Consider the following 27,907-nt stretch of genomic DNA (forward strand, 5'->3'; position numbering starts at 1 on the left):
TTCTTCTCAGAAAATCGCCTTCATGGTAGCTCTAGGCCTGGTCACAACAGAACACCTGGAAGGTAATGATGGGGACAGTGGGTGGAGTTTGGTGGGTGGGGCTTGGTGGGGCCTTAGGTAGATGCAGCAGCCTTCAGGGGGCCCCAGGTCATGGTTGTGCCCTATCCAGATGTGAGGCTCTTAGGAGCCCAGCCCCAGGTAATAGGGGCACAGTCACAAGACAAGCCAAAGAAACATTTGGTTTTGGGTATCCCACGACTGAACATGCCTCATGTGGCACTGTCATGTTCTTGTGGAGGGACCTGTCCCCACCCTAGAGGCCGCACAGTGAAGTAACAGAGGTCATGGTCCAATCCTGCCATTCACTAACCCACGAGAGCTGATGTTTCTTTACTTCTTTGGTGTTTGGTCCACTCTGGACCTATTTCCTCATCTCCAACATAAGGGAAACCAAAACCTCAAGCTTGTTGGGTTGTGGGGAGTGAGGCAAGAGCACTTTCCCTAATATGCAATTGGTCCTTCCTTTGAAAACCTCTCTTTAAGATCTGGGATCCCACAATATTTATTTGGATCCTGATCTCTTCCACAGAGGCCTGTGGTGCCTCATGGGGAGCACACAGAGTGACACAGAGTGATGAGGGTCAAGAGGAAGCTGACTGAGATGAGGAATGGGCACCCCGGGGAGCTACCTGGGGAGGTAGAGAGAGTCGCAACCTGCAAGAGAGACATGAGGGAAAGCAGACAGGCCAGTATGTGCAGGCCAGTGATGGGCAGCACCAAGCTGTGCCTGGCTGAGCAGAGCCAGAGACTCACTCTGCTGCTGCCCTCCAGGGGTCCCAAGAGACAGAGAGGGGCCTGTCTTAGTCACGGTCCCACTGCTGTGAGGAGACACCGTGACCAAGACAACTCTTAGAAAAGAAAGCATTTAACTGGGGTTTGCTCACAGTTTCAGAGGCTCAGTCCATTATCATCATGGCAGGGAGCATGGCGGCATGCAGGTGTGGTGTGAAGTAGCTGAGAGGTACATCCTGATCCACAAGCAGAGAGAGAACCTAACCTGGGCCTGGCTTGGGCTTTTGAAACCTCAGACCCACCTCCAGTGACACCCTTCCTTCAACAAGGCCACACCTACTCCGAGGCCACACCTCCTAATCCTTCTAATCCTTTCAAAACAGTTCCACTCCCTAGTGACTAAGCATTCAAATAGAGGAGCCTATGGGGACCATTCTTATTCAAACCACAGCAGGGCCCTATGCTGAGGAGCGTGTCCCTGTCCCCTCATCCCCCTACCTGACACTCATCCTAAGGCCACCAGAGCCATGCTATAAGCAGTTCCTGGAGGCTCTGACCTGACCTGCCCTGCTGGGCGAGGAACCTGTGACCACTGTGTCTACCTTTCCAGAAATCCAGAGCAAGCGTCAGGAGCGGAAGAGGAGGAGCACGGCGAACCCCGCCTACAGCGGCTTCTTGGAGACCGAGGTGGGACTCTGGGGCACCACCACTGGGGGCTGGGAGAAACAGCGTAGAGTCTCGTGAGCCCCTCCCCCTTCGGTGATGAAAATTTGATGGATGGGCCCAGAGGAGTCCTTGGGATCTCCGCCAGCTTTCTCACTGACTCCTTGCCCATCCTTCCTAGCTGGAAGCATTCATTTGAAACACAGAGTGTACTCTCACTGAAGGTACACACCTGTAACACGGAAGTCAGGAAGCTGAAACAGGAGGATTTTAGTTTCAGGCCAGCCTAGAACCCTGTCATTTAAAAAAAAAAAAAAAAAAAAAAAAGCTGTCTGTTGCGTTGGGTCCCTTATGAGACTACTGTGAAAGACTCATGTACAAAGCCCGAGGGACCGGGACCCAGGCCACCCACTGATCATGGAGCCCACTATGGCTTGCCCTTCACCTGGAGGCTCTCGGCTCTGATGGACTGTAACATCTCAGGCCTGTGCTCTCTCAACCCTTGGGGGCAGCTGGTGGGCAGCAAGTGGGGACCCAATCTTGGGTCCTTTGGAAGAACAGCAAGTGCTCCTAACGGCTGAGCTAGTTCTCCAGGCCCCATTTCTCTTCTCTAGGATATGGGTCCGAAATCCATGTCTCATGAACTTGGATTTAGCTGGGAAGGGGAGCCCTTGTAGGGAGCATGTTCAGCTCCAATTCTGCAGTGCCCTGTCCAGGGGAGAACAGTGGCCCCCCAGGCTCTGTCCACCATCTGTCCCTTGCCCTGCCTTGCCCCCCTGCTTCAGTCTTAGAAGCTGCTCACTCTTGAACACATCCTATTCTCTTCTGGGTCCAGGGAGCAAGCCCTGACCCCAGACATGGGGACCTTTCCCACAAACGTCAGTGGCTAAGGGTGTAGCTCAGTTGGTGGATTGCCTGCCTGGTATCCATTAAGTTCTGAGTTCAGTCCCCGCCGCCCCCAGCACTGCTTAAACCAGGCATGGTGCATATACCTATAATCCCAGCTCCTAGGAGGTGGTGGGATCAGGAGTTCAAGGTCATCCTTGGTTACACAGAGAGTTCAAGGCTAGCCTGGGCTACATGAAATTCTGATTTGAAAATAAATGAAGGAAGGAAGAACTTCAAGCTGTCTTTAGCCTCCAACCAAGAACACATATTCTGCCCCCAGGGCCTTAGCCCTGTGGTTATTAAGAAACTGCCCTCTGTGCTCTGGACAGAACCTACTCATCCCTATCTGCAGCCAGAGCTGTGGGGCCTCCTTAGCCACTCAGTCAGCTCAAAACCCTGTGATCCTTGAGCCTTAGACAAGCATGCAAGCCAAGAGCAGCCCTTTGGCTGGTCCCTTCCTTGCCCCTGAGTGCAGCTTGGCTCCATAGAGAGAGAAGACTTCAAAACTGATTCTAGAACTATCTTTCTACTATAGCCAGATCCACTTGGAACCCCAAGGTCTGGGGGTGTGTGGCCTATGAGGTCACTAAAACTAAGGCTTCTGCCGCTCTCTTGGGCCTCTGCAACTGCCAGGTTTGGGCCACATGCATGGAGGTGAAATTTGAGGGGGTCGGCCCATACACCTCCTGACTGTAGAACCAGAGAAAGGTCAGAGGGCAGATGGAAGGGCAGTGTTGACTTTGTCCCTAACCTATCATGCTTGGAGACTTTCCGGCCCAAGACAACTTGGGATGGGGATTCCTAGGCCTCAGCAGAACCAACCTTTGTAGACTACCCCTCTGCCCCTGGGTCCTTGGTATCTGTTTTTATTCCCCATGTCTTCTACATAGGGTATCTGCCCTGAAGTCCAGGCTATCCCGAAGGGTCCTGGGCAGGGTGTTGTACACACGAGTGATTCTTTGGTTCTGCTTTCTGTCCCTACAGAGGAAGCGGCTAGCCTCCAGTTATCTCCACAACCCCCTGTTCCTCACAGCACGAGGTAAGTGCCAGAGCCAGAGCTTCCATAGATCCACACTCCTCCCTAAGCCTGACCTCTCCACTGTTCTCCAGGGCTTCATATGACCTCTGCTCTCAGGGCCCCTGGGGAAGGTGGGGGGCCACTGGGATCAACTCCATCCCATTAGATCCAGACACTGCGGTGGGAACATGCTGCCCACCAGAGTTACACCCGTGCTGGGTGTCCAGCTCAGAGAACCAGGCTGAAGGTTCACTGTGGTAGGGCCATTCACCGAAGGGCTGAGCAGGCAGGCCACAAGGGCCTGTGTAGAAGATGCCTTGACTTCCCTGCACCTCCATCTGCAGCCGGAGCATGAGACCCATGCCTCCTGTTCAGCCATACTGCCTACTCTTGAACAGCTCTGGAGAGAGCAGGCACTCATCTCCCAACCGGGCTGCGGCTCATTCCCACCCTACCCTCCCTCCTGGGCTGGCTCTGGGCAGTTGGCCAGCCTCGGCTAATCCAGGAGTGCTGGGTGCTGGGTCCAGTTCTAACAGGCAGGGACATACATCCAGCATTCAGTAGGGCCCTTTCTCCTGTGACAACTGTCCTCCGTGGCCAGGAGCCACTTGTCCCTGTCGTCATAGTACTCAGGAAGCTGAGGCAGGAGGGTTGCTGTCAGTTTCAGGCCAGCCTGACCTATGGAAAGGCTTTGTCTCAGAAGAAAAAGGAAATGGCTGCCTGAGTCTTGGGATTGTGGGCAGCTCCTTAGCCCTTGGACCGTTGACCTACACAACGGGCCTCTAACGTCTGCTCTGAGTCAGTGGACAGTTCCTGACAGCATCATCACAGATGGTTTCACTAGGAACCTGGAAGGAGAATCCTGTTTGTGTTTCTTCCTGTGTGTGGTTTGAGATCACGGCCTAAAATGCAAAAAAAAAAAAAAAAAAAAAAAAGATCCACAGCCAGAAGGAGCTGGAAGCAGGTGACTCTGAGGGGTCCCCTGAATTCTGTTTTTGTCTCCGAGGCACCTCACTGTGCCAGCCATGATCCTCATGAGCTCAGATCTAATGAACCTGTCTCCAGGTAGGTCCTGACCAGGACCAAGGCAGAGAGAGTCTTCCCTCATCACACGGTGGTTCTGGGAACTCAGGTGTCACTGGGCCTCGTGATACTCCCATCATGCTCTAGGGCAAGGACTCTGCTACACCAAGCCTGGGGGAACCCCAGCCATGACCTCTTCCCACCCCTACTAACATCTTCTCCACCCTTCCTCCCTGTGCTAGCCAATGAGGACCCCTGCTGGAAGGTACGTGACCCCGTCTTCACATGAAGAGGTGGGGGACATCTGTCGTTGCTTTCAACTTCCCTTGGTACCCAGAGCTTGCGCGACACCAAGCCTGCTTTCCTCATGCCCTCATACCAGGCTGAGCCCTACCTTACTGCAGAGAACTCCCCCTGCGCCTGGTCCTGAGGATGGATGCTCTCACTGTACCACCTACCTTTACCTTGGCTCCTCCCGGCTTCTCTGTGTGACCCTGGGCAGAGCTGGCCATCTTTAGTTCTCTGTTGCCCACCCCATGGGATAATTCCCAGGGTGTCACCCTATGTGCCCGTTGTGATCCTATAACACTACCCACCCACAAAGCTCACACCCCTGTTATCTGAGGCATTAGCTGGTCAGGACCTGGATCCTGTGTATGGCCTCTCACTGACCTATTCCTTTTCATTTATTTATGGTGTGTGTGTGTGTGTGTGTGTGTGTGTGTGTGTGTGTGTGTGTACCATTGTGTAAGTGTAGAGGTCAGAGGACAACCTGTGGAGCTCAGTTCTCTCCTTTCATCATGTGAGTCATAGGGATGGATCCCAGCCTCAGCATCGGGTGCCTTTGTGCTCTGAACTATCTCCACAGCCCTTCCCCAGTTTCTAATCTAGTTCCGAATGAACCTTATCCCACATGCTCGCATGCGAAGGGCACTGCTTACAGCCTGCTCTGGGTGGCCACAGTGCTTTCCAAGGTCACCCTGCAGTAGTAAACACAGGTGCCCTTGGGCCTGACAGTTCATTGAAACTACCAGTGTCCAGACCACACGGACAAGGGGACACATGAGGTCGTGGAAGACTTCCCCTTTTCCATAAGTCCATAGGCCTGGAGGGGCCTTGGCTTCGAGGCAGGAGGCACAGATTGTGGGTCCTGGCTCCATTTCCACTCCCTGTGTGACCCCCTAGGCGACTGCTACACCCTTCCTGGGTCTTTGCACGGGATGAGGGACATAGATGGGAGACTTAGAGGCCTCCTTTGGGGACACCTCTGGTGTCAAGTCCCTGGTGATAAGGGCCATCCCTACCCACCACTTCCATGCTAGAGTTGGAAGGTCTGTTGACAGTCTTACAGGGACAAGGGCCCCTGTGGATTGGTGAAATTATTAAGGCCACTCCACGTAGTTAAAAGGGAGGTTTATTTATTGGTGTAACTTACAAATGAAGGGATAGGTAGGTTGCAGGGTCTAGGAAAGGCGTGGCGCAGTCCAGTGGTGTTCTCTGGAGAACTCTGCTCGGTCTCCCTACAGTGGCCAGGGTCCAGGAACCAAGAGAGCTGGCGCATCCGGATCTCGGGTCTTCAGGGCCCTCTCTTGGCCCCGCCTTGTAGGCGTGACAGTTACCGAAGCCTCAATGGGGGTTGGAACTTCCAGATCAAAGCTGGAATGGCTACCCACTACACCTGTGGGTGCCTGGACGGGTGTTATAGGTCATCAGTGGTGCTCTCCTTGGTGCAGCCTGCTGGTGGGCTGGGGGCACAGTCCCTAGAGCTTGTACCGAGGCCCCTGGGAGGGACAGAAGGGCTCTATCCCGTACCTCACTGTGGGGCATCTGGCATGAGTGGGGGGCATTTCGTGTGCTCTGTCCCGTTCTGTCCAGCACCCAAGGGACAGCTGTTCTTATCCTCACCATGGGTGTGGAAACAGACGTGTGACTCACCTAAGTGTCGGGGGTCCTCACTAGATGATGCGTATGCAGTTGAGGGGACTAAAGGTATAATGTGTGTCAGGTGACAGCCCCCTTCCGGAGGTGGTGTATCCATGAGGATGAGTCATCACTGCTAGGCCTGATGTGTGACTCTCCAGTGCTCAGTGCCCCAGTCAGGGTGTGCATGAGTGCCCTAGAACCCCACCCATGGGACACCGACCCGCCAGTCTTCTATTAGCGTGTCACAACACTATCACCCCGAGGGGGAGTCTCTCCCTCCCAGTCCCGCAAGCTGCCTAGGCCTGGCTGAGACACTTCCTACCCTCTCTTCTCTTGCAGAGCGAAATCACTCATGATGAGTTCTGTGCTGCCTGCAAGAGAGGAGCCAGCCTGCAGCCCTGTGGCACCTGTTCAGGGGCCTACCACCTCAGCTGCCTGGACCCGCCCCTCAAGACGGCACCCAAGGGCATGTGGGTCTGCCCCAAGTGCCAGCGGAAGGTATGGGCAGATGGGCTCACACCCTGCCCCTGCACATTTGAGACAGGGTTCTGGGTGATCCCCAGCATGGGTGTAGCAGGTGCACAAGAGAGTGACAGGGAGTCTTGAGCACCCATCCCTGGCTTTTTTTTTTTTTTTTCTGGAGCTGGGGACCGAACCCAGGGCCTTGTGCTTGCTAGGCAAGTGCTCTACCACTGAGCTAAATCCCCAACCCCCACCCCTGGCTTCTACAAGGGAGAGAAACCTACAAGGAAACATGTCATTGAGTAGCCCCAGTGAACCAGGCTGATATGGCTACTATCCCCTGGGAATCTGTGGCTCAGAGAGCATGCCTCCCTGATGGGCACATAGCCAGTATCTGGTCTCAGAAAGTTCTACGACCTGTATTCTTTCTCATCATCCTATCTGCCCCACAGGCCTTAAAGAAAGACGAGGGTGTGCCCTGGACCGGGATGCTGGCCATTGTACACTCTTACGTCACCCACAAGACAGGTAAGGTGGGCTGGGCAGTGGTGACGCACGCCTTTAATCCCAGCACTTGGGAGGCAGAAGCAGGTGGATCTCAGTGAGTTCGAGGCCAGCCTGGTCTACAAAGAGAGTTCTAGGACAGCCAGGGCTGTTCCATAGAGAAACCTTATCTCAAGACACCCCCCCCCCCAAAAAAAAAAGACAGGTAAGGTGTCCCTAGGAGTAGGAAAGGACCCCTGAGTTCATATGGAACCTTGGGGGTGCTGGGTAGGTCCAGGTTCTTCTGGGCCGGCCGGAGCTCTGAGAAAAGAGTGGCTGGGGCTGGTCCCAAGCGGAACGTTTCCGGTCCAGCTGCTCATCCGCCTCTCCGTGGGCTTTACCTCTCTCCCCCAGTAAAAGAAGAAGAGAAGCAGAAGCTGCTGCAACGTGGCAGCGAGCTGCAGACTGAGCACCAGCAGCTGGAGGAGCGAGACAGGCAGCTGGCCTCAGCTGTGAAGGTGAGCACCGGTGGGGTGGGTGCCTCGTCACCCACTCACCGGACCCAGGGCGATCACAGGCCGACCAGCGCTGCTCAGTGGGCCCATAGGTTCAGCTCTGATGTGGACCGTGAATACTTACCAAACTATTGTCGACATTCTGAACCTGCCTCCTCTCAGCCAGGTGACCTTGGCAAGGCCCGGCCTTTCTGAACCTCCACTTCCTCCTCTATAAAGGGAGCATAGCCCTCTGTAGATTGATGATAGACAAAGCGATGAAGATGATGATGATGATGATGATGATGGTAGGGGTGGCGGGTGGTGATGGCGCTGATGGTGATGATGGGGGGGTGGTGATAGTAGTGATGATGGTGATGGTGAGTAGTAATAGTGGTAGTGATGAGGATGGTGGTGTTGGGGTGGTGGTGATAGTGTAGTGATGGTAGGTAGAAAATGGTGATTGTGGTAGTGATGGTGATGATGGTGTTGGGGTGGTGGTGATGGTGATGATGGTGGGTGGTAATAGTGATGGTGATGATGGTGTTGGTGGGTAGTACGGTGATGATGGTTGTAGTGATAATGGTGATTATTATGGTGGTGGTGGTGGTAGTGGTGAGGCTGATGGTGGATGGTGCTGACAGCAGTAGTGATGGTAGTCCCTAATAGCAGTTCTGGGCCCTGGAGGAGCTCAGCTTTTTTGTCTTATTTTATTTTGTTTCATTTTTATGGTGCTGGAGATTGAGCCTAGAGTCTCGTGCATGTTACACAAACACTTTATATCCCAGGCATGGAGGGCGGGAGGGAGAGAGGGGGGCTAGAGGTGTGAATGCGTGTGCAGGTACACACACACTTGTGTGCACACATACTGAGGCCAGAGAAGGCTGTCAGATGTTTTCCTCTGTTGCCCTCCACCTCTTCCCTACCTAGAGGCTTTATCACTAAACTTGACACCTGCCATTTTGGCTTGGCTGTTGTGCTTCTGAGTTCCCAGGATCCACCTGTCTCTGATCCCGGCATCGAGGTTATAGCCACATATGGGCATGCCCGGCTTTCATGTCGGTGCTGGTGATTCCCGCTCAGGGGCTCACATTGCAGAGCAAACACCCTTACGAACTACCCACTGGGCCATCACCCCAGTTCCCCCTGCATTGCATCGTGTTTTCCTTGGTAATTGGGGGCAGGGTCTCACCAAGTGGCCCAGGTAGGCCTCGAACTCACTGTCTCCTATCCTTGTCTGTCAAAGTTTGGGGATCTCAGGCTTTGAAAAGCTCTCTAAATGATGTGCCTTCTTTAGCCTTGTTAGTCAGAATTCTAGAGGAACTGAGAGAATGAATCTGTGAATACATAAAGGGGATTTAATAGAACTGCTTACAGGCTGTGGTCTAGCCAGCCCAACAATGGCTGTCCACCCATGGAAGGTCCAAGAACCCAGTAACTGTTCAGTCTGTGAGGCTGGATGTCTCAGCTGGTCTGTGGTAGATGCCAGAATCCCAAAGTAGTCTCTAATGCCAGTGAGGGAATGGACTTGTCAGTGAGAGCAAGCAGGCAAAGCGAGCGAGCTCCCTTCTTCCCTGTCCTTTATAAAGGCTGCCAGCAGAAGGTGTGGCCCAGATTAAAGATGGGTCTTCCCACCTCAGAGATCAGGATTTGAGAGAAACCCTGTCTCAAAACCAGTATATATATATATATATATATATATATATATATATATATATATATATATATATATATATATCAGAACTTGAAGTGGGTCTTCTCGCTTCAAATGATTTAATTAAGAAAAATGGTGGCACATGCCTTTAATCCTAGCACTTGGGAGGCAGAGGTGGGCGGATGTCTGTGAGTTTGAGGCCAGCCTGGTCTACAGAGCGAGTTCTAGGACAGGCACCAAAACTACACAGAGAAACCCTGTCTCGAAGAAAAACAAAATAAAACAAAACAAAAAAAAAAACCAACAAAACAAAACAAAACAAAAAGTCCCTCACAGGTATACACACACCCAGCTGTTTGGGTTATAGTTAATTCCAGATGTAGTCAGGTTGACAACCAAGAATAACCATCCCAAGTCCACCCCCGCATCAGCTTGACACACAATCATGTCTCCTTATGTCATGCTTAATTTCCAAATGAAAACAATAACTGGAACATAATTACGTATAACATGATATTACTACCCCATGCACAATTACAAATGCATTGTATATTCAGCCAGGTCATAATTATGCCTAACGTGACATAACTATCCCTTGTACAACCACAAATGCGTTATAAATTTAGAATAGGTGTCACTGTCCCTTGAGGGACATTCTTTTAGTCTCTCAACTTACATATGATAACCACTGGTATTCTCTTAATTGATGTTACATGATAAAGAAATTTTCATATTCTTATCATATTCATGATATTACATGGTAAAGAAATCAAAGAAAGAAAACACAGATATCTGTACAAACACATTCTTAACAGAATATGACAGAAACATTCATGTCAGTTATAATCTCCATTTCTCCAGCTGGTCATGTGACCTTAGAAGGTAGTTATTTATAACCACCTTCCTCTACTACCTATTCCACATTTCCTCCGCCATCAGCAAGCACTTCAGCAGGTCTTGGCTCTTTTCCTGGAGGAGTGACCCCCACCTTCATTCCTTCAGGGTCTGTGTCCTTTGCCATCCTGCCTGGGTTAGATTGTTGCAGTTTCCAATTGACTTTAATCACAGGATGTGGTAGCACCAAGAGATGTCCTAAAGGATCTCTTACACTCCAGACATAATCTTTCTTATCTCTATTGTGGAGTAGCAACCCAGTTTCCCCCATGGTAATCTGGATCAATCACCCCTCCTAACACTGTTATGCCTTTCTTAACCTGTTGGCTTAAGGACATCAGAAGCCCAAAGTGGCTGGAGGTTGGGTGGAGTCTGAGCTTCCAGTTCAATGGAAAGTTTGTTGTGGCTCCTGGCGCAAGTGATCCCCCACTCTGGAACCAAAACTTCTAGGCCAGCAGAAGGCATGGCCCAAATGAAAGGTGGGTCTTCCCACCTCAAAGATCCGGATTAGAGGTGGGTCTTCCCACTGTAAATGATTTAATTAAGAAGAAAAATCCCTCACAAATATACCCATTCATTTGAGTTTTAGATAAATCCCTATGTGGTCAAGTTGACAACCAAGAATAGTTATCCGGAGCCCTGTAGAAATCCCTGATTATCCATACAGTTGGAGGGGTGCCCCCAGGAGGTCAATACTGTGCTGGCACCGTTTGACCTGGAGCCCTGGTCACGTGACTCTAGGCATCCGTCCCACTGCAGTGTCGTCTCTGTGTGCCACACAGAGAAGCTAGAGAGCGGGCAGCAGAAGAGGGCATGCTGGCAAGTCTGTGAGCCTCACTGTCTGCCACCAGCCAGGATGGAACCTGTCAGCTTCGGGGACCCGCATCCCCGGCAGCCAGCATGCCACTCCGGCCGTGTATTCAATCCCATTTTGTGTGAGGCCCTTGGCCTGTTTCAGGTTCTGCTGGGGGTGGTGGAAGGCTTTGTGAAGAAAGGTGAGCCCCTCAAGGTGGCTGGCCCAGGGTGCTGCAGAACTCAATTCTGAGACCATCTCCACAACTTCTGCTCTTGACAGAAATGCCTGGAGCTGAAGACAAGCCTCCTGACCCGCCAAAGGGGCACACAGTCGTCCCTGGACCGCATCCGGGCCCTGCTGAGACTGATCCAGGGTGAGCAGATGCTCCAGGTCTCTATGGCAACCACCAGCCCCACCCCACTTCTGGCCGGGCCCTGGACCAAGCCTTCCACCACCACTCTCCGCACTGCCCTCCAGCACCCCCAGAGCCACAACTGACCCCGGGGATCCGAGTAACACTCACGGGAAGTTACTGGGACCTTGCTCTCAAGACCTGGGGGGAATCTGTCGGCCTTAATTCATAAACTCTATGAATTTTAGACAAAAATAAACTAGACAGAGTGACGGAGAGAGAAAGGAGGAGTGAGCTGAGCATCCCAGAGCCAGAACCGGCATGAGGTGGATCCCTTTACCAGTTGCAGGGGACCACCTGAGGGCCAGGTGAGGGTGTCTCAGGGCACAGGCAGCCCTCCCCTTGGACTGTCAGGCCTCCCTGGCTTTCGGCTTTCATGGCCAGCTCTCTTGTGGTGTTCCCCTCAGGAGAGGCAGACTTCAGGCTGTGGAGAGGGAGGCAGACTAGACCCAGCACAGCCTGTGGGGAGGCAAGGGACCACAGACAGCTGCTTAGTGGGGTGGGCAGGTGAGCCTCTGGTACAAGAGAGGGTAGCTAACCTAGGTAGTTCTCCAGTGGCCCTTGGGCTCCCCATGCCCTGCTGGCCAGCCCCCAATCCATCAGTATTACTATGTTGAAATTCTGTCATTGAACTAGACAAATGACAGACCAGCTTCTCCTGGGGTCACTGCTGCATGGGCTGCCCAGCCTGGCCTCTGCCTCATTCTTCCCAAGCTCATGCTCTTGCTGCGGCCCACCTCTTCCTATTGCCAATCTCTGGAATTTTCCTCATGGAGTTCTGGGCTAGACAGAGCAGTCGCCCACCGTGGGAGACCCCTGGCAGCTTTCAGCTCATGATGGAAGCCTTTAGAGCACTCTCCTGTGCAGGACCCGATGAGCGTCCTGCCCACTTCTTGCCAGTTAAAGACACTATGCCAAAAAGAGCTTCACACTTTTTGTATAGCGGTTTTTTTTGTTGTTGTTGTTGTGCGATCCGTAATGTGAACCGCGCCCCTGCCTGCCTTCCCCTGCATCTGGAAGTCTCTGCTCCAATACAGGAATGGATAACCTCCCCTGACAGGGGCCAGATGGAGCACCCGGAAGGGATCTAGAGATCCAGAGGGGAGGCAGAGAGGGTGGTGCACTTGGGGGCCTGGCCTTTGGAGATGCCAGCGCCCCCCTCCTCAATGCTGCCTCCTCATTTGCAGGGAGTGCAGGTCCCTAGGCATCCTGGGGGTTCCTGCACACTCTGGGAGCCATGCAGCCCACTCCATAAGCCCCACCCTGTCCTGAGGGACACAGCACAACCCTTACGCGATCAGGAGCCGCAGGGCTCCCCGAGCATATCACATGGTGCCGAATTGCAGCGAGCACTCGTGCATGCGCCAGGGCCACAGCCGCACATCTGGGCCCGCAGACACAAGTGCAGAGTGGGAAGGCCGGCTGGGACCCCACCACCAGCCCCTGTCCCTCTTGTCATTTTTTTTCACGACTCCGGGAGAAACTGTGCTGTAAGGATACAAATCTATTTTAATACACATTACACTGGGTTGAACAAGATTTTTATATTCTTTTATCGATGAACGGCGCGAGCCGCGGGAGGCGCGCGTCTTTATATATTGGTTACGAGGTGCCGATTATGCGTCACCGCACGGCTGGCGACGTAACCGTCTTCAGGTTCTTCTTTCGTTGGTTTGGGTTTTTTTTCTTCTTGGATGGATTGAGTTCGATTTTGTAAGAAACGTGGGAGGATGTGGAAGGTTGGACCCGGGAGGGGGAGCTGCTGACGTGTCTTGAGACTTAGTTTTTTTTTTTGGGGACCAAGGAGGACCGTCCAGTGGATAGTGGCTAGAGAAAGTGTTTGTCTTTAAATATACCAGTGTAGTTTTTCCTTCTGTATGATGCATTAAACCCAATTTCAAAGCCTGGTGGTCCTGTGTCCTTACTTTCAGTGTGAGTCTCTGGGGAACCCTGGGGCAACTGAGTGGGTTTCGAAATGGTTAAAAGTCAGCCGGGCAGTGGTGGCGCACACCTTTAATCTCAGTACTTGGGAGGCAGAGGCAGGTGGGTCTCTGTGAGTTCGAGGCCAGCCTGGTCTACAAAGCGAGTTCCAGGACAGGCACCAAAGTTACACAGAGAAACCCTGTCTCAAAAAACCAAAAAAAAAAAAAGAAGAAGAAGAAGAAGAAGAAGAAGAAGAAGAAGAAGAAGAAGAAGAAGAAGAAGAAGAAGAAGGCTAAAAGTCAGGGTCACGTGTGTCCCCACCCACCCCTAAAGGAAATGGAGAGCTTTTGGTGTCCACCCCAGCTCCAGGAGGTAGTAGATTCATCTGTTATGAAAAGCCCCGAAACGACCTCGCTCACTCTGGCTTCTCACCTTGACCTCTTCACCCACTCATTTTTGCCTCCTGGACACAGGAGCCCACCGCCACCTCAGTGTTTCCTTTGAAAGCAGACTTGTGGGAAGGCAGACCAACCAGCATGACCTCCAGACCCTCCAAAGGAGCTTGACTCAGCCTGGAGATCAGGGTTCACCTGTGTGTCTGCAGCTGTGGAGGGAGGAGGGCCTGTTGAATGCTGCCTGTGGAGCTAGGAATAGAAACATGCATGCATGCATGCACGCGTGCGCTGCTGCCCCCCTGCCCCATACATACGCACATGTGTGCACTGAAAGGCTGGACAGCCCACCAAGTATATACACTGTAGCCATGGCCTAGTGTGATTGCTCTGGGGGGAGCATACCGTTTGAGGGGGCCCAGAGTTCAGCTTTGCCTGCTCTGCTTACACACTCCCCACCCTTCTGCCTCCTGAACAGTCTTCACACCCTCCTTCCCAGTCCCCAGATCTCTGGCCCACCCCCATCCCCCACCCCATTGCCCCCCTAGGACAATCTACATAGTCAGTAGTGACTTCTGCACAGCTCTGGCGGGTCCCTGCTCACACAGCCCACGTGACTTACTGTTGACACTCCACAATGACTGTCCCCTGTCTACTCCAGGCTGTTCCCTCCTTCCTAACCCCCATATGCTGGAGACCTCCCGTCTACACCAGCCTCTGCTCTCTCCAGAGCTCCTTGGACAGCTGTCCCCTCAATTCCTGTCTACACTGGTCGCCACCCTGGATTGACATCACTAGAGGACATCTCAGATTCATTATAGGCTCCTTCCCCAGCGGTACCCCAAGAGCCCCCCTCAACCCCATGACCTCCACACTCATCTCTGGTAAATCAGTCACATGTGTCATTGAGACAAGTGGAACAGGACCTACCTCCCTTCTGCTCCAAGGTCTCTGTCCCTTGGCCTTCAGCCCCCGTCCTATCACCTAGAGTTAGACAGACCACAGCTGCCACCATCCACCCGCTCCTTCCTACTCTGTTGCAGTTGCTTTCCAGCTAGTAACTGGTGTGGGTGGGGCGACTGCTAACAGGTCTGTGCCCTGTGTGCTTGGGCGAAGTTCAAGTCCTTGGTCATTCACCAGCCTTCCTTGTAGCATCCAGGGCCACAGGGCTCTCGTCCCTGCTCTCTTGGGGTCTCTTTCTGCTGCTCTCCACCATCTCCACCTCCCGCTCTAGCTCAGCTCACAAAGCATGCTCCCCCTTGCACGCCCCTTGCGCACACAGGACCTCTGCTTGGCACGCTCTTGCTCACTGCCTCCCCAGGTTGCCTTGAGACTTGACCTTGACCATTGCCCTCCTCTCCCAGCAGCTTTCCCAGCTGCTTCCGCATGTCCTGCCCACCTCTGCCTCTGCCTGTTGGTTCTTTAGACTTTCACAACCCATTTTACACTTTCTCTGTTGGGAAGAGGAGAGGTTATCGGTGTGTTAGGCAAAATGCTTGAGTGAAACCTGGCTCATAGATTCTAAGGTTTCAGTCCGTCATGGTGGGTGGTGGGAGGCCTGGCTGGGCAAAGCAGTTCACACCGTAGTGGCCAGGAAGAAGAGACATAGGGAGAAAGAGTGCGTGGAGAGAGGGCCAGAGAGAAAGAGACTTACACTAACTATTCCTCTAGTCCTCCCCCTTTTTAAATTGTTTGGTTAATATTTATTCATGCACTCATTAATTTATATAAGTAAATAATATTTAAATTTAGTTGTTTTATTTTGTGTGTGTGTATATGCTTGAGTGGATGTATGTGTACCACATGTGTGTAGGAGCCCTTGGAGGTCAGAAGAGGTATCAGATCCCCTAGAAATGGAGTCCCAGGCAGTTGTGAGCCACCTTGTAGGTACTGGGAACTGAACCCAGGTCCTCTGCAAAAGCAGTAAGCATCCTTAACCTCTGAGCTATCTCTCCAGCACCCCAAACACGCAAACATGGCACTACTCACTTCCATAGTTAAATGGCTCTGCAGACACCTTCACAGACACACCCAGGGCTGAGCTTCACTAAGCCCCAAGGCACTTCTCAGCCAGATCACATTGACAATCAAGATTCCCCAGCACAGTCTGTACGAATGGTAACAAAAGGAAGGGGCCTGGGAGCTAAGAGGCTGGACTGAATTAACTAAAGAGGAAGGACCCACCTTCAATATGGATGATACCATCACACTGAATAGACTGTTGAGCCTCAGGTGTTTTGTGGTAATGGTGCAGAGACAGATGGAACAGTCCTGGAGTCACCCAAACTTGCTCCTATGGTTTCTGCCCCCCTCTTTTTTTCCCATGAGATGGGGTCTTCTATAGCTCAGGCTGGCCTCTAACTCACTATGTAGTTAAAGATAACCTGTTCTGATCCTCCTGCCTCTACCTCCCGAGTACTGGTGCTGCAGGTGTTTGTACCACACTTGGTTTATGTGGTGCTGTGATCGAACCCGTGGCGTCGTACATGCTAGGTAAGCACTCTATCAACTGAGCTGTATCTGCAGCCATCATGTGTGTTTTTAAAATATTTTTTGCTGGGCACTTTAATCCCAATATTCGGGAGGCACAAGTGAAAGGACCAAGCAGATGCCATAACAGGCTGCTCAGTCTTCTCTCAGAGATCAGGCCTCAATTTCAGTTTCCTGAGACTTGAGCAAGCAGTTTCTGGGAGGGCTATGAACAAAAGACATAGTCCTTGCAGTAGCTCCCTTTCTGCACGCACTCTGACTGCTCAAAGTTCAGCCAGATGTTTACTGTCTGGGGCCCCTCACCAACTTAGAGTTATGTGCATGAGTCAAGGACAGAGCCTGGACCACTGAGCCAGCCCCCACAGTCAGTACGTGCTTGGCCAGCCAGCCCCCATGGTGGCTCAAGGACAAAGCCTGGGACTTGTGCTGGACTGCCCCCAAAGTGATAAATTGTAACCACCAACCAGTAAATCCAAAGGTTACATACCCTCACCCAATTAAAAGAGAACAGAGATAAAAATAAACCAATCCGAGTTGCACCTGTGCAAAACTCCCCCCCCCCAAGGGCTTGTGGTTTTTGCCTTTAAAAAGCTAGCCACACAAAGAAAAAGCAAGCTCCTCCTGGCCTCACAGTTACTACGAGTGAGTGCTTTGGATCGAGCTTCCCTGCCCGCAGCTTGTAAACAAACAGAAATAAACCTTGCTTTTGCATTCTGTACCTAAGGTCTTTGGTGGTATCTTTGGGGTCACAATCTGGGCATAACACAGCAGGTGGGACTGTCAGTTTGAGGCCAGCCTGGTCTACATAGTGTGTTCCAGGCTGACCAGTGCTGTATAATGACACCCTGTCTCAAAAATAAATAAATGCCATATATAACTCAAATCCTGCCTGCCCACCCTCTCCTCCCCTGCCTTGGCTGTCTGACAGAGACTAGGGACCATCCCTGACCAGCATTACCTTTACAGTCTGCAGCCATGCCTTCTCCTGTGGGATCAGAACCCCAGTTGGGTGGAGGGGGAGTCCCCTTCCATATTGCTCTGGCCTTGGAGACTCTCACAGAGCCCTAGGGCGTCACTTAGAGATTGAATTCTACCTTGACAGTTGCCTGTCCTCGACTTTCCCTTTTCAGAGTTCTGTGTGGCGTTGCCTTCCTGATCAGCCCCTACCTGATACAGTTTGCATGCTGAGACCTACCAAATCCTCCTGCCCATTGTAACAGTTATCTAACATCTTCCCACTTCAGCACAAACACAAACAGCATCTGCAAGCTGCTTCTACCGCCCTCCTTTTTTCTTTCTTTCTATTTGTTTTGGTTTGGGGGACAAGATTCTCATATGTAGCTCTGGCAGGCCTGGAACTCACTATGGGGTCCACCCCCTGCTGCTCCCGAGTGCTGGGATTAAAGGTGTGTGCCACCACACCTGCCTGCCTGTGACCTCCCTCCTCATCTCTGTAGCTCTCACCCCTCTTGCCTCCTAGAGCAGTGGGATGTCTAGTCCAATATGGAAAGGAAGAGGTGAGACTCAGGGTCTTTTGTTTTGTTTCTCATTTAAAGTGACAACATTTCAATAACTTCACCGTAAGTGTCGTGGTAGTCCAGGGTTCTCTAGAGGAATGGAATGCACAGAACGGATGCATATTTAAAGGGGGTTTATTGCATTGGCTTGCAAGATACAGGCTGGGTAATCACACAATGGCTGTCTCACACGGGACAGGTTGAGAACTGCTACAAGCCGCAAAAATATATAAAGTAGGACTTCAGCTGATTATGACAAAGCTAATACCTGGAAGAAGCCAAGGTCCTTCCAGAGGTCAAGCTGAGGCTCAAGGAGCCTTGGTGATATTTGGCTTTTGATTATCAGCCTTTTCTGCTGTGTGCTATTGTAGCTTTTCCATCATTTATTGGGCACCATTTCCCCTCTACTAAAGGAATATTTAGATAACCGTCTGTGCTGACAGCTGTGCACAGCCAGAACCCCACCAGTTCAAGCCTCCCTATAATTATCGTCATTGGCAGCATCCGGCCAGGTCCATCCCCAGATGGAGCAAAGTACCTTATCAGAGATACCTCTGTACTCTCTAAGAACAGACTTAAACATCCAAGGCCAAACGAAACAACACCTGTCTCCTAGGTCAGAAGGATACCTTTATTTCTTGTGCAGTTTAGGGTGAGACCCTCCTTCTTTACAGCCTTACTAATAGACTCCTAATTTCTTACCTAACGACTTCTAGGAATGTAGATTGAGCACATAAATTGCCTTCTTGATTTACTAACCAATCATTAGCTCTCTATTGACCTCCTTTACCACTCCCCTTTTGGGTTGTAAAAGAAAGCCTGGTGGTCACTGCCTGAGGAAAATTCTTACCTACCTTTTTGACCCTGTAAGAATTCAAACCTGGGGGGACAGGACAGATGGCTCAGTGGTTAAGAGCACTGTCTGCTCTTCCAGAGGTCCTGAGTTCAACTCCCAGCCACCACATGGTGGCTCACAACCATCTCTAGTGGGATCTGATGCCCTCTTCTGGCATAAAGTTGTAAATGCAGATAAAGCACTCATATACATAAATAAATAATAAAATATTTTAAAAAATGAAAAGAATTCAAACCTGGTGACCTTGCTCGGCCAGAGGATTGCTATTGCCTGGGTTTATAACTGGATTCCTGAGAGACTTGGAGATAACTGAGAGAATAAGGAGACAGAGAAGAGAAATGAGAATGGAAGAACTAGATGGGTAAGAACTGGAGAGGAACGAGCTGAGATGGGGAAGAACTAGACTGAAGGGCTAGAAGAGAGTACTAGAGGAATGAGATGGAAGATGAGGAAGAGCCAGATGGGGAAGAACAAGATAAGGAAGACCCAGATGAGAGAGAAGGAGATGGGAGAGGAGCTGATAGGGGAAAGAACTAGATGGATGAGAACCTAGATGGGGCCGAACTAAGGTGAGAGAATTAAGATAGAACTTAGAGGGGACAGCAGATAAATGTAGAGAGAAATCAGGCAAGAAAGGAGCTAGGCATGAGAGCAGAATAGAAGCTGTCTAGAGAGAGAATTGATACAGAATAATAAAGTGTATGGACTAAGGAGTTTCATGTATATAGATTCATTTCATAAAATCAAAGATTAATTATCAGCTGGTTATAGATTCTTCCCGGACCCTGGGAGGGGACTATCGAGGGACTGGACCCCCCTATTCCCCGTTAGAGAACCCAATACCCCAGTCCTTGAGGCTGGGTGCCTCAGCAGTCTCAATTCGGGGCCAAAGGCCTGGAGGATTCCTAGTTCAGTCTGGGTTGGAAGGCTGAAGGAGCGGGCTCAGATAGCAGTGGAGGTGGACGGCAGCTCTCACCAGCAAGAGGCCAACGCAGACAGGCAAGAAACAAATGCTTTCCCCTTGGACGTCCTTGTATCTGAGTCCCAGCCACTGGATGGTGCCACCCATTCAGGGCAGATCTTTCCACCTCAATTAATCTAATTAAGAAATCCCTCACAGGCATGCCTGCTGTGGGATGTATGGCAAATGTGTTGCTAATTAATCAATAAAACACTGATTGGCCGTTGGCTAGGCAGGAAGTATAGGCGGGGCAAGGAGAGAATAAAGCTGGGAAGTGGAAGGCTGAGTGAGAGAGACACTGCCAGCCGCCACGATGAGAAACAGCTTGTGAAGATGCCGGTAAGCCACGAGCCATGTGGCAAGGTATAGATTAAAGGAAATGGATTAATTTAAGCTATAAGAACAGTTAGCAAGAAGCCTGCCACGGCCATACAGTTTGAAAGCAATATAAGTCTCTGTGTTTACTTGGTCGGGTCTGAGAGGCTGTGGGACTGGCAGGTGAGAGAGATTTGCCCTGACTGTGGGCCAGGCAGGAAAACTCTAGCTACACATGCCCAGCAGTTTCTCTCATGGGGATTCTAGATCACATCAAGTTCATAATCAATAGTATGACAGGAAGTCTCCGTCTCAGTTTGCTTTGAGTTTTATTTTTATGTGTGTGTGTGTGTGTGTGTGTACACACGCGCATGAGTTCCAGGTGCCTGTAGAGGCCAGAAAAGGGTGTCAGATTCTATGAATGGAGTTATATGGAGTTATGAGCTGCCCAGTGTGGGTGCTGGGAACCAAACTCTGGTCCTCTGCAAGGGCCTCAGTTGCTTTTAACTTCTGAGCCCTCTCGCCAAGCCCGAAGGTTGGTTGTTTGTTTTAAAATCCTGTTTGTTCTTAATTTTTTTTTTCAACGTGATTTTATAACCATGTGAGTGTCCCCTGATTCAGTAAATGTGATTATTTATATTAATTGTCAAACACTAAGCCAAGTTTAAATTCTTGGAATAAACCCTACTTGCTCATGGCACAGCATCCCATCCATTTGACTTGCTGATATTAAGTGTTCTGTACCGATATTTCTGTGGGATGTTAAATTTCTGCTTGTCTTTTTGATGCCTCAGACACCTTTATACTATATGAGTCAGAAATGTGCCCCCTTGTTTCCCCGAAAGCCTTTTCGTTCGAATGCGCTAGCAAAGCCATCTGGAGCTAGAGTTTCATTGGTGAGAAGGCGTTACATTTCCATTTTAACAGTTGAGTATGTTTAATACACGGGGCTGTTGGGATATTCTATTCTGTTGTCACTTTCAATACGTTGAGTTATTCAAGGAATTATCACTTAGGCTGATTTTGGCATGAAATTGTTCTTGACATTTTGATGATCGCTTTGCCCTCTGCACACTCTAAAGCGATCAGCACATTTTCCTTCTTAATTTGTGTTTCCTCTCATCTTGATGTGGGATCTATCAAGGGGTTCGTGAATGCGTGTATTTATGTGAAGAACCAGCGTTTGGGTTTGTTTCTATTCTCTATTGCCTGTTATTTATTTATTGGTTTTGTTTGTTTGGGGTACTTACTGATGACGGAACCCAAGGCAAGGACTCTGGCACTGAGCTGCACCCTAGCCCCGATTTCTTTTTCCCTTTTCCTTGTTTGTTTGAGACAAGAAATCATTATATAGCCCATGCTGACCCAGAACTCAACAATCCTCCTGACTCAGCCTCCCGAGGGCTGAAATTACAAGTGTGTGCCACCACACCCAGCTTGCACCCGGTGCAAGCTACTTCTTGTTGTTTTTGTTGGTGGTCAACTTGACACCAGCCAGAGTCATCTGAAAAAGGCAACCTCAGTTGAGAAAAAGCCTCCATCAGATGGCTTGTAGGCAAGTCTGTGGGGCATTTTCTTGATTCATGATTGATGTGGGAGGGCTCAGCTGCCTGTGGGAGGTGCCGCCCCTGGGCAGGTGGTCCTGGGTTCTATAAGAGAGCAAGCTGAGGGAGCTGTGAGGTGCCAGCTGGTAAGCCGTGTTATTCTCTGGTCTCTGCTTCAGTTCCTGCCTCCAGGTTCGTGCCTTTTGACGTCCCTCAGTGAGCATTGTGACTGGGACGTGTAAGCCAAATAAACCCCTTTCTTCCACAAGCTGCTTTTAGTCATGGGGTTTAGCAGAGCAATAGAAAGCAAACTAATGGTCAGGTGTGGTTGCTTGCACCTTTAATCCTAACACTGGAAGGCAGGGGCAGGCAGATCTCGAGTCTGAGGCCAGTCTGGTCTACACAGTGAGTTCCAGGACAGCCAAGGTTATGTAGTAAGTGTGTCTGTGTCAAAAAAGAGAGGGAGGGAGAGAGAGAGGGAGGGAGAGAAGAAGGAAGAGGAGGAGGAGGAGGAGGAGGAGGAGGAGGAGGAGGAGGAGGAGGGAGGGAGGGAGGAAGGAAGGAAGGAAGGAAGGAAAAGAAAACTAGGAAATTCCTCTTAGCCCAAATTTCTGTTCCTTTTTATTTCCTTCCCTTGCATCTAGCTGCGCGGCACTAGCCCCTGCTTTTAGATCATTTCTTTCTTTTTTTTTTTTTTCCTACAAGCTTTTAGCTCTCCCTGGAGGTCCTGCTTTAATACTTCATGAATGTTGATATGTTGTGACATTAGCATGTCTTTAGATTATTTTCCCTGTGAATTCAAATTATTTTCTCGGGAGCAGGAGAGAGGGCTCAGTCAGCAAAGCGCTTGCGGTGTGAGCCTGAGGACCTGAGCTTGGACCCCAGAACCCATGCAAAAAAAAAATAATAATAACAACAACAACAACAACAACAAACCCAAACAAACAAACAAACAAAAAAACGGGCATTGCAGCACCTGCTTGTAACCCCGTTACCGAGGAGGCAAACAGGCAAACAGTACTCTGGGGCCTGCTGGACAACCAGGCCAGCCTAATTGGCCCGTGAGAAACTCCGTCTTTAGTAAAAGGGGTGGCTGGAGATCCGGCTCAGCAGTTAAGAGCGCTTGCTCACTGCTCTTGCAAAGGACCCAGGTTCAGTTCCCAGCCCCCATGCCAGGTGACTCACAAGCAACTACCTAACACTTCATCTGTAGGTAATATAACACCCTTTCAGGCCTCTTCAGACACCTCGTGTGTGGCACACATAATTCACAACAAAAATTTTAAAATAACAACAAACCAACCAAAAAAAACGTGGGACTGGAGAGGTGGCTCACAGTTAAAAGCACTGGCTGCCCCGGCAAGAGGACCCAGGTTGAGTTCCCAGCACTTACCCCGTGCCTCACAACCATCTGTAACTCCAGGGGATCTAATACTCCACTGGCTGTCATGGGCACTGCATGCACATGGGACACAGGCTTACCTGTAGCAAAACTCCGGTACACACACACACACACAAAATCATCCAGGCTTGGAGGCACATGCCTTTAGTCCTCATACTCAGGATCTCTGTGAGTTTGAGGCCAGCCTGATCTACATAACAAGTTCCGGGCCAGCCAAAAAAAAATAAGTGAGCCTAAGAAATGACACCCAAGGTTGTCCTCTGACCTCTACATACACAGGGCACACTGAATACCTCAGGCATGTGTGTATTAGAGATTAATTTCTTGCTTACATTCTGACTTCTTTAGTCTGATTTGTGTGTTTCTTCTCTTTTAAGACATTTTCATATACTTGGATTTTTACCCCTTCTCGATATCATTGATTTTCAGATCAATTTTATTCCATTGTGTTCTTCGCTTGATTTTAATTAAAATCCTTTAATTTACCAAAGCTTGTCTTCTGACCCAGACTCTGGTCCACATTGGTAGCCATGTCCTGTGCACTTAGGAAGAATACACATCCTCAGATGCTGAGTATGATGTTCTGTAAACACTGCGTAGGTCCAGATGTTCAGCTTGCTCGTGTCTTCACACTTTGTGCCCGCCCCCCATCCTTACTTCCTCCTTCCTGAACACTAAGGGCAGGACCCACAGCCTCACATGTACCAGGCAAGTGCTCTATCACCAAACCCCATTCTCTGAACCCCTCATTCAGTTTTTTTTTCCTGTTTGTGTGTGTGTGTGTGTGTGTGCGTGTGCACATGTGTGTGTGTGTGCACACATGCTGTGGTGCACAAGTGGAGACGCAGTTCTTTCCATCCACCACGTGAGCCCCAGGAACTGAACTCCAATCACCAGCCTTGTAGGCAGGCACTTTTACCCATCGAGCCATCCCACAACATCCACCATTCAGTTTTTAAAATTTATTTATTCTTATTTTATGTGCATTGGTGTTTTGCTTGCACGTATGTCTGTGTGAGGAGGTCAGATCCCCTGCAACTGGAGTTACAGACCGTTGTGAGCCACCATGTGGGTGCTGAGAACTGAACCCAGGTCCTCTGGAAGAGCAGCCAGTGCTCTAAACTGCTCAGCCATCTCTCCAGCCTCGCACCATTCAGTTTTTAATAACTCCTTCTGCTTGTATATCATTCAGCTTTGTTTGAAACCATTCAGTGATGAGTGATTGTGGGCTTGCAGAGGTGGACTTGGGCGAGATTCCCTGCCAGTTTTCATGTCACAGAGGTGTGGCAGTGCTGACTGGTACAGATGGTCACCAAGAGAAACTGAGATCCAATTGGACACACACATCAGTTCTGTCCGTGTTAATTGCAGGACACTCTTCAGTCACCTCAGTGACACACATCGACTTACCTGCTTTTCTTGCTGATGAAGGACAGGCGGGCTGCATCTCCACAGCAATGCTCTGGTCCCCCTTCTGGGTCATTCCTAGATATACAACCCAACTCACTGAGTTGCTCTCCCGGTGTCCACAACAGTCTGCATCTCAGCCATGGATGAGTGACTTCTATGTTCTGACTTCCATTTTCTCTCTCCCTGACATTTCCTGCCATGGCGAGCCCCGGCGTGTGGGGGTCTAGGCAGGTTCCCGTGGTTCAGTGTGAATGTCAACCACAAGTTCTGGGCAGCTTGCTGAACCTCTGGAGTCCCTGGAAATCTCTGTCATTTCTGCAAAAGTGAATGTTTGGATAATTCATCTGTGTGTCCTGGCGATGCGGACACCCTGGAGTCCTTGTCCGGGCATTGTTAGCATTGTTTTAAGCTGGGACATTTTGTGTGCCTCCCACATGTGACGGCTGTAATCACTTTCTTTTGCTGTGGGAATGATCGGGAAATTGTGCCGAGACACAGGAAGGTGACGGGGCCACGCAGTGCTGGGCTGGGATTCTACAATTACCATTTGTGAAGAGAAACTGTTATCAAAGGACCCGCAGGAGACCATCTTGGGGCACCTCTCCAAGTCAGGAAATTTGAAACATATATTTCACAGACATGCATTTCCCTGTAAACCCCGCTGCATAATGCATGAGGCTTGATTTAATGTCATTGTTAATTCGGGGCTCACAATGGCAGGCTCTTAAGGGAGCCATCATTTTTGTTTCTTTCTTTCTCCCTGGCAGCAGAACTCTGAGACCCTTCGGGGTTATTCAGCATTCTGTGAGCACAGACATCATGGAGGGGTGTGTGTGGTGTGTGTGTGTGCAGATGCATGGTGGCCTTTCCAGAGGCTGTGGCAGGGGACACGGGGGGGGGGGGGGAGCTGGCTACCTCGGGTTCCATACTGAGCCTTGCTGAGAGCCCACTTTGTTTGACTTTTGGGGGTCAGAGAGGAAGGGTTGTTAGAAAGAAGAAAGGAAGGAGGGAGGGGAGAGATAGAGAGGAAGAAAGAAAAGAGAGAAAGAAAGAACGAATGATAGGGAAGAGAGAAAGGAATAAAGAGAAGTGAGAAAGAAAAAATAAAGAGGAAGAAGGAAAGAAAGAGGAAGGAAAACAAAAAGGGAAGAAAGAAATGAAGAGACCAAAGTGAAAAAAACAAAGGGGAAAAGAAAGGCTTTGTAGGATAACAGGAAGAAAGACAGACAGACAGAGAGAGAGACAGAAAGAGAGAAAGATTGAGAAAAGGAAAGAGAGAGAGAGAGAGAGAGAGAGAGAGAGAGAGAGAGAGAGAGAAAGAGAGAGAGAGAGAGAAACCACAATTTCATGAAGCCCAGGAGAACCCCATGGCCTCAGGGACCGGGAACGACTGAGCAGTGGAAAGAGCAGAAAACACGTGACAGAGCATGGTGGGCGGGTAATGGGGCCACCGACATGTGTGACTGGAGCTTGGCTAGGGGCGAGAGGAGGGGGTGTGGAGAAGAGAACCCAGTAGACACTAAAGCCAAAGGCACCAAGGGCTCCTCTCAACACCGGGGTCGGGCCGGGGCTTCGGAGTCCCCCCTGAGCTCAGAGGCAGTGCAGGCCAGGCCGGAGCCCCCAGCTGCAGGCAGGGCATTCGTTTGCTGAAGCATACTTCAGCTGAGGACCACGTCAGGCTTCCAGCAGAGGTGTGACAGCGCCAGTGGAGATGGACACCAGGAAGACAACTCTATTTTCATCTCAAATATCTATCAGCGTCCAACCTTCCTGTGGTGGGACAAGATAGTGTCTACAAGCTCACCCTCCAGAACTGCACGGTTGCGTTACCCACCCCACTCTCCAGTCACTAACAACTCTCGTGTCTTAAGCAACTTTGCCATTTGGGGCTGTGCTGCGTCCGTAGCTATCTCCGAGATTTCCAGATGACCGTAGCTTGTGTCAAGTGGACGAGAAACTAAGTCTAGCTGTGTCCAAACCTATACAGGCTTCTGCTCTGTGGCTTTCACGAAGAAGTGAGGCTGAGGGAGGCTCTGGGCTTGCCCTTCCCATCTGGATGGTAGGTGCTTACACCATGTGCACCCTTCCTGGAAAGTCTAGCTCTGGGGTGGCTTGAGCTAGAATTGTAGCCCCACCCCCGATGCTGTCAGCCTCAGTATGATTGGTCTCTTCTGCCTGATTCCTGTCTGGGCATAGAGCAATGAGACAGCTGAACGCTCTCCCGAATGTGGATGTTTATTTATTTGTATCTGCCACCGAACAGTCAGGTTGACATTTGCTGGTTGTTTCGAAATTGCTCGGCACGTCTAACCCCAGGTCTAGCCCTTCAGTGCATCCTCTGGCCACTGATTGGTCCAGGGTGGGCACGTGACCCAAGCTTGTCCAATCTAAATAACTTACGGAACTTTTTGCTGGTGGCCTTGCGGCACTGTATGTGGTGATGTACAGGGTCCATTCTACAGCCCTGAGGGAACAATCTGTCTGAGGCCACAGATCTGGAACCCTCTGGCAGGTTGGCTGCCCAACATCAGTTCCACTCCTGTGCCGAGTGCCTACCATGTTCCTCTTTCCACTGTGGCCCACGGGCTTGGCTGCGGACACCTTTCTCCACAGGGACCAGTCCTTCTCCACAGGGACCTGAGCATTGCTCTCCATGATCTTGAAGACCATACTAACCTTGAACAGCGCCTCTGCCCAAGGCAACATGTGCCCCATGCCACCTGCTGGAGGACAGGAGTAATTGGCCAGACAGCTAAGTCTCCCTGGATGATAGCCAGCCCACCCAGGGCATGTTATGGTCCCCCAAGGACCCTTGAACTGTCAGGTAACCATGGATTGTGGCCAGCCTACAGCTGTGTGAGTCACTAGGTCAGATGGCCTGTCACATAGGCCCTGCTCCAGGCCCCTTGCTCACAAATTCGCACTTCCCTTAAGTCACATTAGGTTATGGTTCAAGACAGTCACCCTCACACTTGTGTTTCATTTCAGCCACAGCCCAGAACGGTGATGGACCCGACAATCAGAAGCACAAGATTCCCACTAAAAAGTTCTGGGTTCATTTAATTCCTGTGTCTTCTTACAGACCATAAGTTTATAAGACAAACGGGGCCACAGATACATAGATTGCAAGGGGGCACCTCCATCTTGAGGTATCTCCAGCTAGTCAGGGGATGCGGAAGCGCGGTAAGTATGGTGAGGCCTGAGGAGTGCCTGTCTTCGTGAATCCTTTGGTGACAGGGCCAGCCTGTTCCATTTCCACAGTGTTCTGCCTGTGCTCCCCGAGGGCCTCTTGGGTGCTGAACACTTTGTCATAGTACTCAATCAGCAGCTCCGTGAACAGGTTCAGAGGCACCAGGGCGCTCAGGGAAGCCACCCCCTGAGACGGCCAGATCAAGTTCAGCCCGAACACACATGCCAGGTTTGAGCTGGTCATCTTGTTTGAAATGCTCTCCAGAGACACCTGGAAGAGGCCGCACCGGAAACCAAGAAATGAATCCCCAGGCATCAGCAGCCTGGATTCTGTCCTCACCCCAGAGGAGACTGGTGTGGTAGAGAGACCTGTTGATGATTCCATCCTCACCCCTGAGGGGATAAT

At 50.7% G+C, this 27,907-nt stretch overlaps 2 protein-coding genes across 8 annotated transcripts in view; one reads left to right on the forward strand and one right to left on the reverse strand.

Annotated features, from left to right (window-relative positions):
* Window positions 1–13,405, forward strand: part of Phf21b (PHD finger protein 21B) — a 38,827-nt gene extending 25,422 nt beyond the window's left edge. The window contains exons 5-12 of the mRNA XM_059247999.1: window positions 11–62; window positions 1,403–1,479; window positions 3,328–3,382; window positions 4,627–4,649; window positions 6,647–6,805; window positions 7,222–7,297; window positions 7,667–7,770; window positions 11,370–13,405. Coding sequence (XP_059103982.1) covers window positions 11–62; window positions 1,403–1,479; window positions 3,328–3,382; window positions 4,627–4,649; window positions 6,647–6,805; window positions 7,222–7,297; window positions 7,667–7,770; window positions 11,370–11,588 — 765 coding nt within the window. The 3' untranslated portion in view covers window positions 11,589–13,405. The remainder of the gene's footprint in view (window positions 1–10; window positions 63–1,402; window positions 1,480–3,327; window positions 3,383–4,626; window positions 4,650–6,646; window positions 6,806–7,221; window positions 7,298–7,666; window positions 7,771–11,369) is intronic.
* Window positions 13,406–26,755: 13,350 nt separating this feature from the next.
* The window catches only part of Arhgap8 (Rho GTPase activating protein 8), a 45,863-nt gene continuing 44,711 nt past the window's right edge, over window positions 26,756–27,907 (reverse strand). For all 7 annotated transcript variants that reach the window (XM_059247058.1, XM_059247059.1, XM_059247056.1 and 4 more), the window contains exon 12: window positions 26,756–27,772. In XM_059247058.1, coding sequence (XP_059103041.1) covers window positions 27,476–27,772 — 297 coding nt within the window. In that variant the 3' untranslated portion in view covers window positions 26,756–27,475. The remainder of the gene's footprint in view (window positions 27,773–27,907) is intronic.

This window comes from Peromyscus eremicus, chromosome 20, assembly GCF_949786415.1.
Source record: "Peromyscus eremicus chromosome 20, PerEre_H2_v1, whole genome shotgun sequence".
Lineage (NCBI taxonomy): Eukaryota > Metazoa > Chordata > Mammalia > Rodentia > Cricetidae > Peromyscus > Peromyscus eremicus.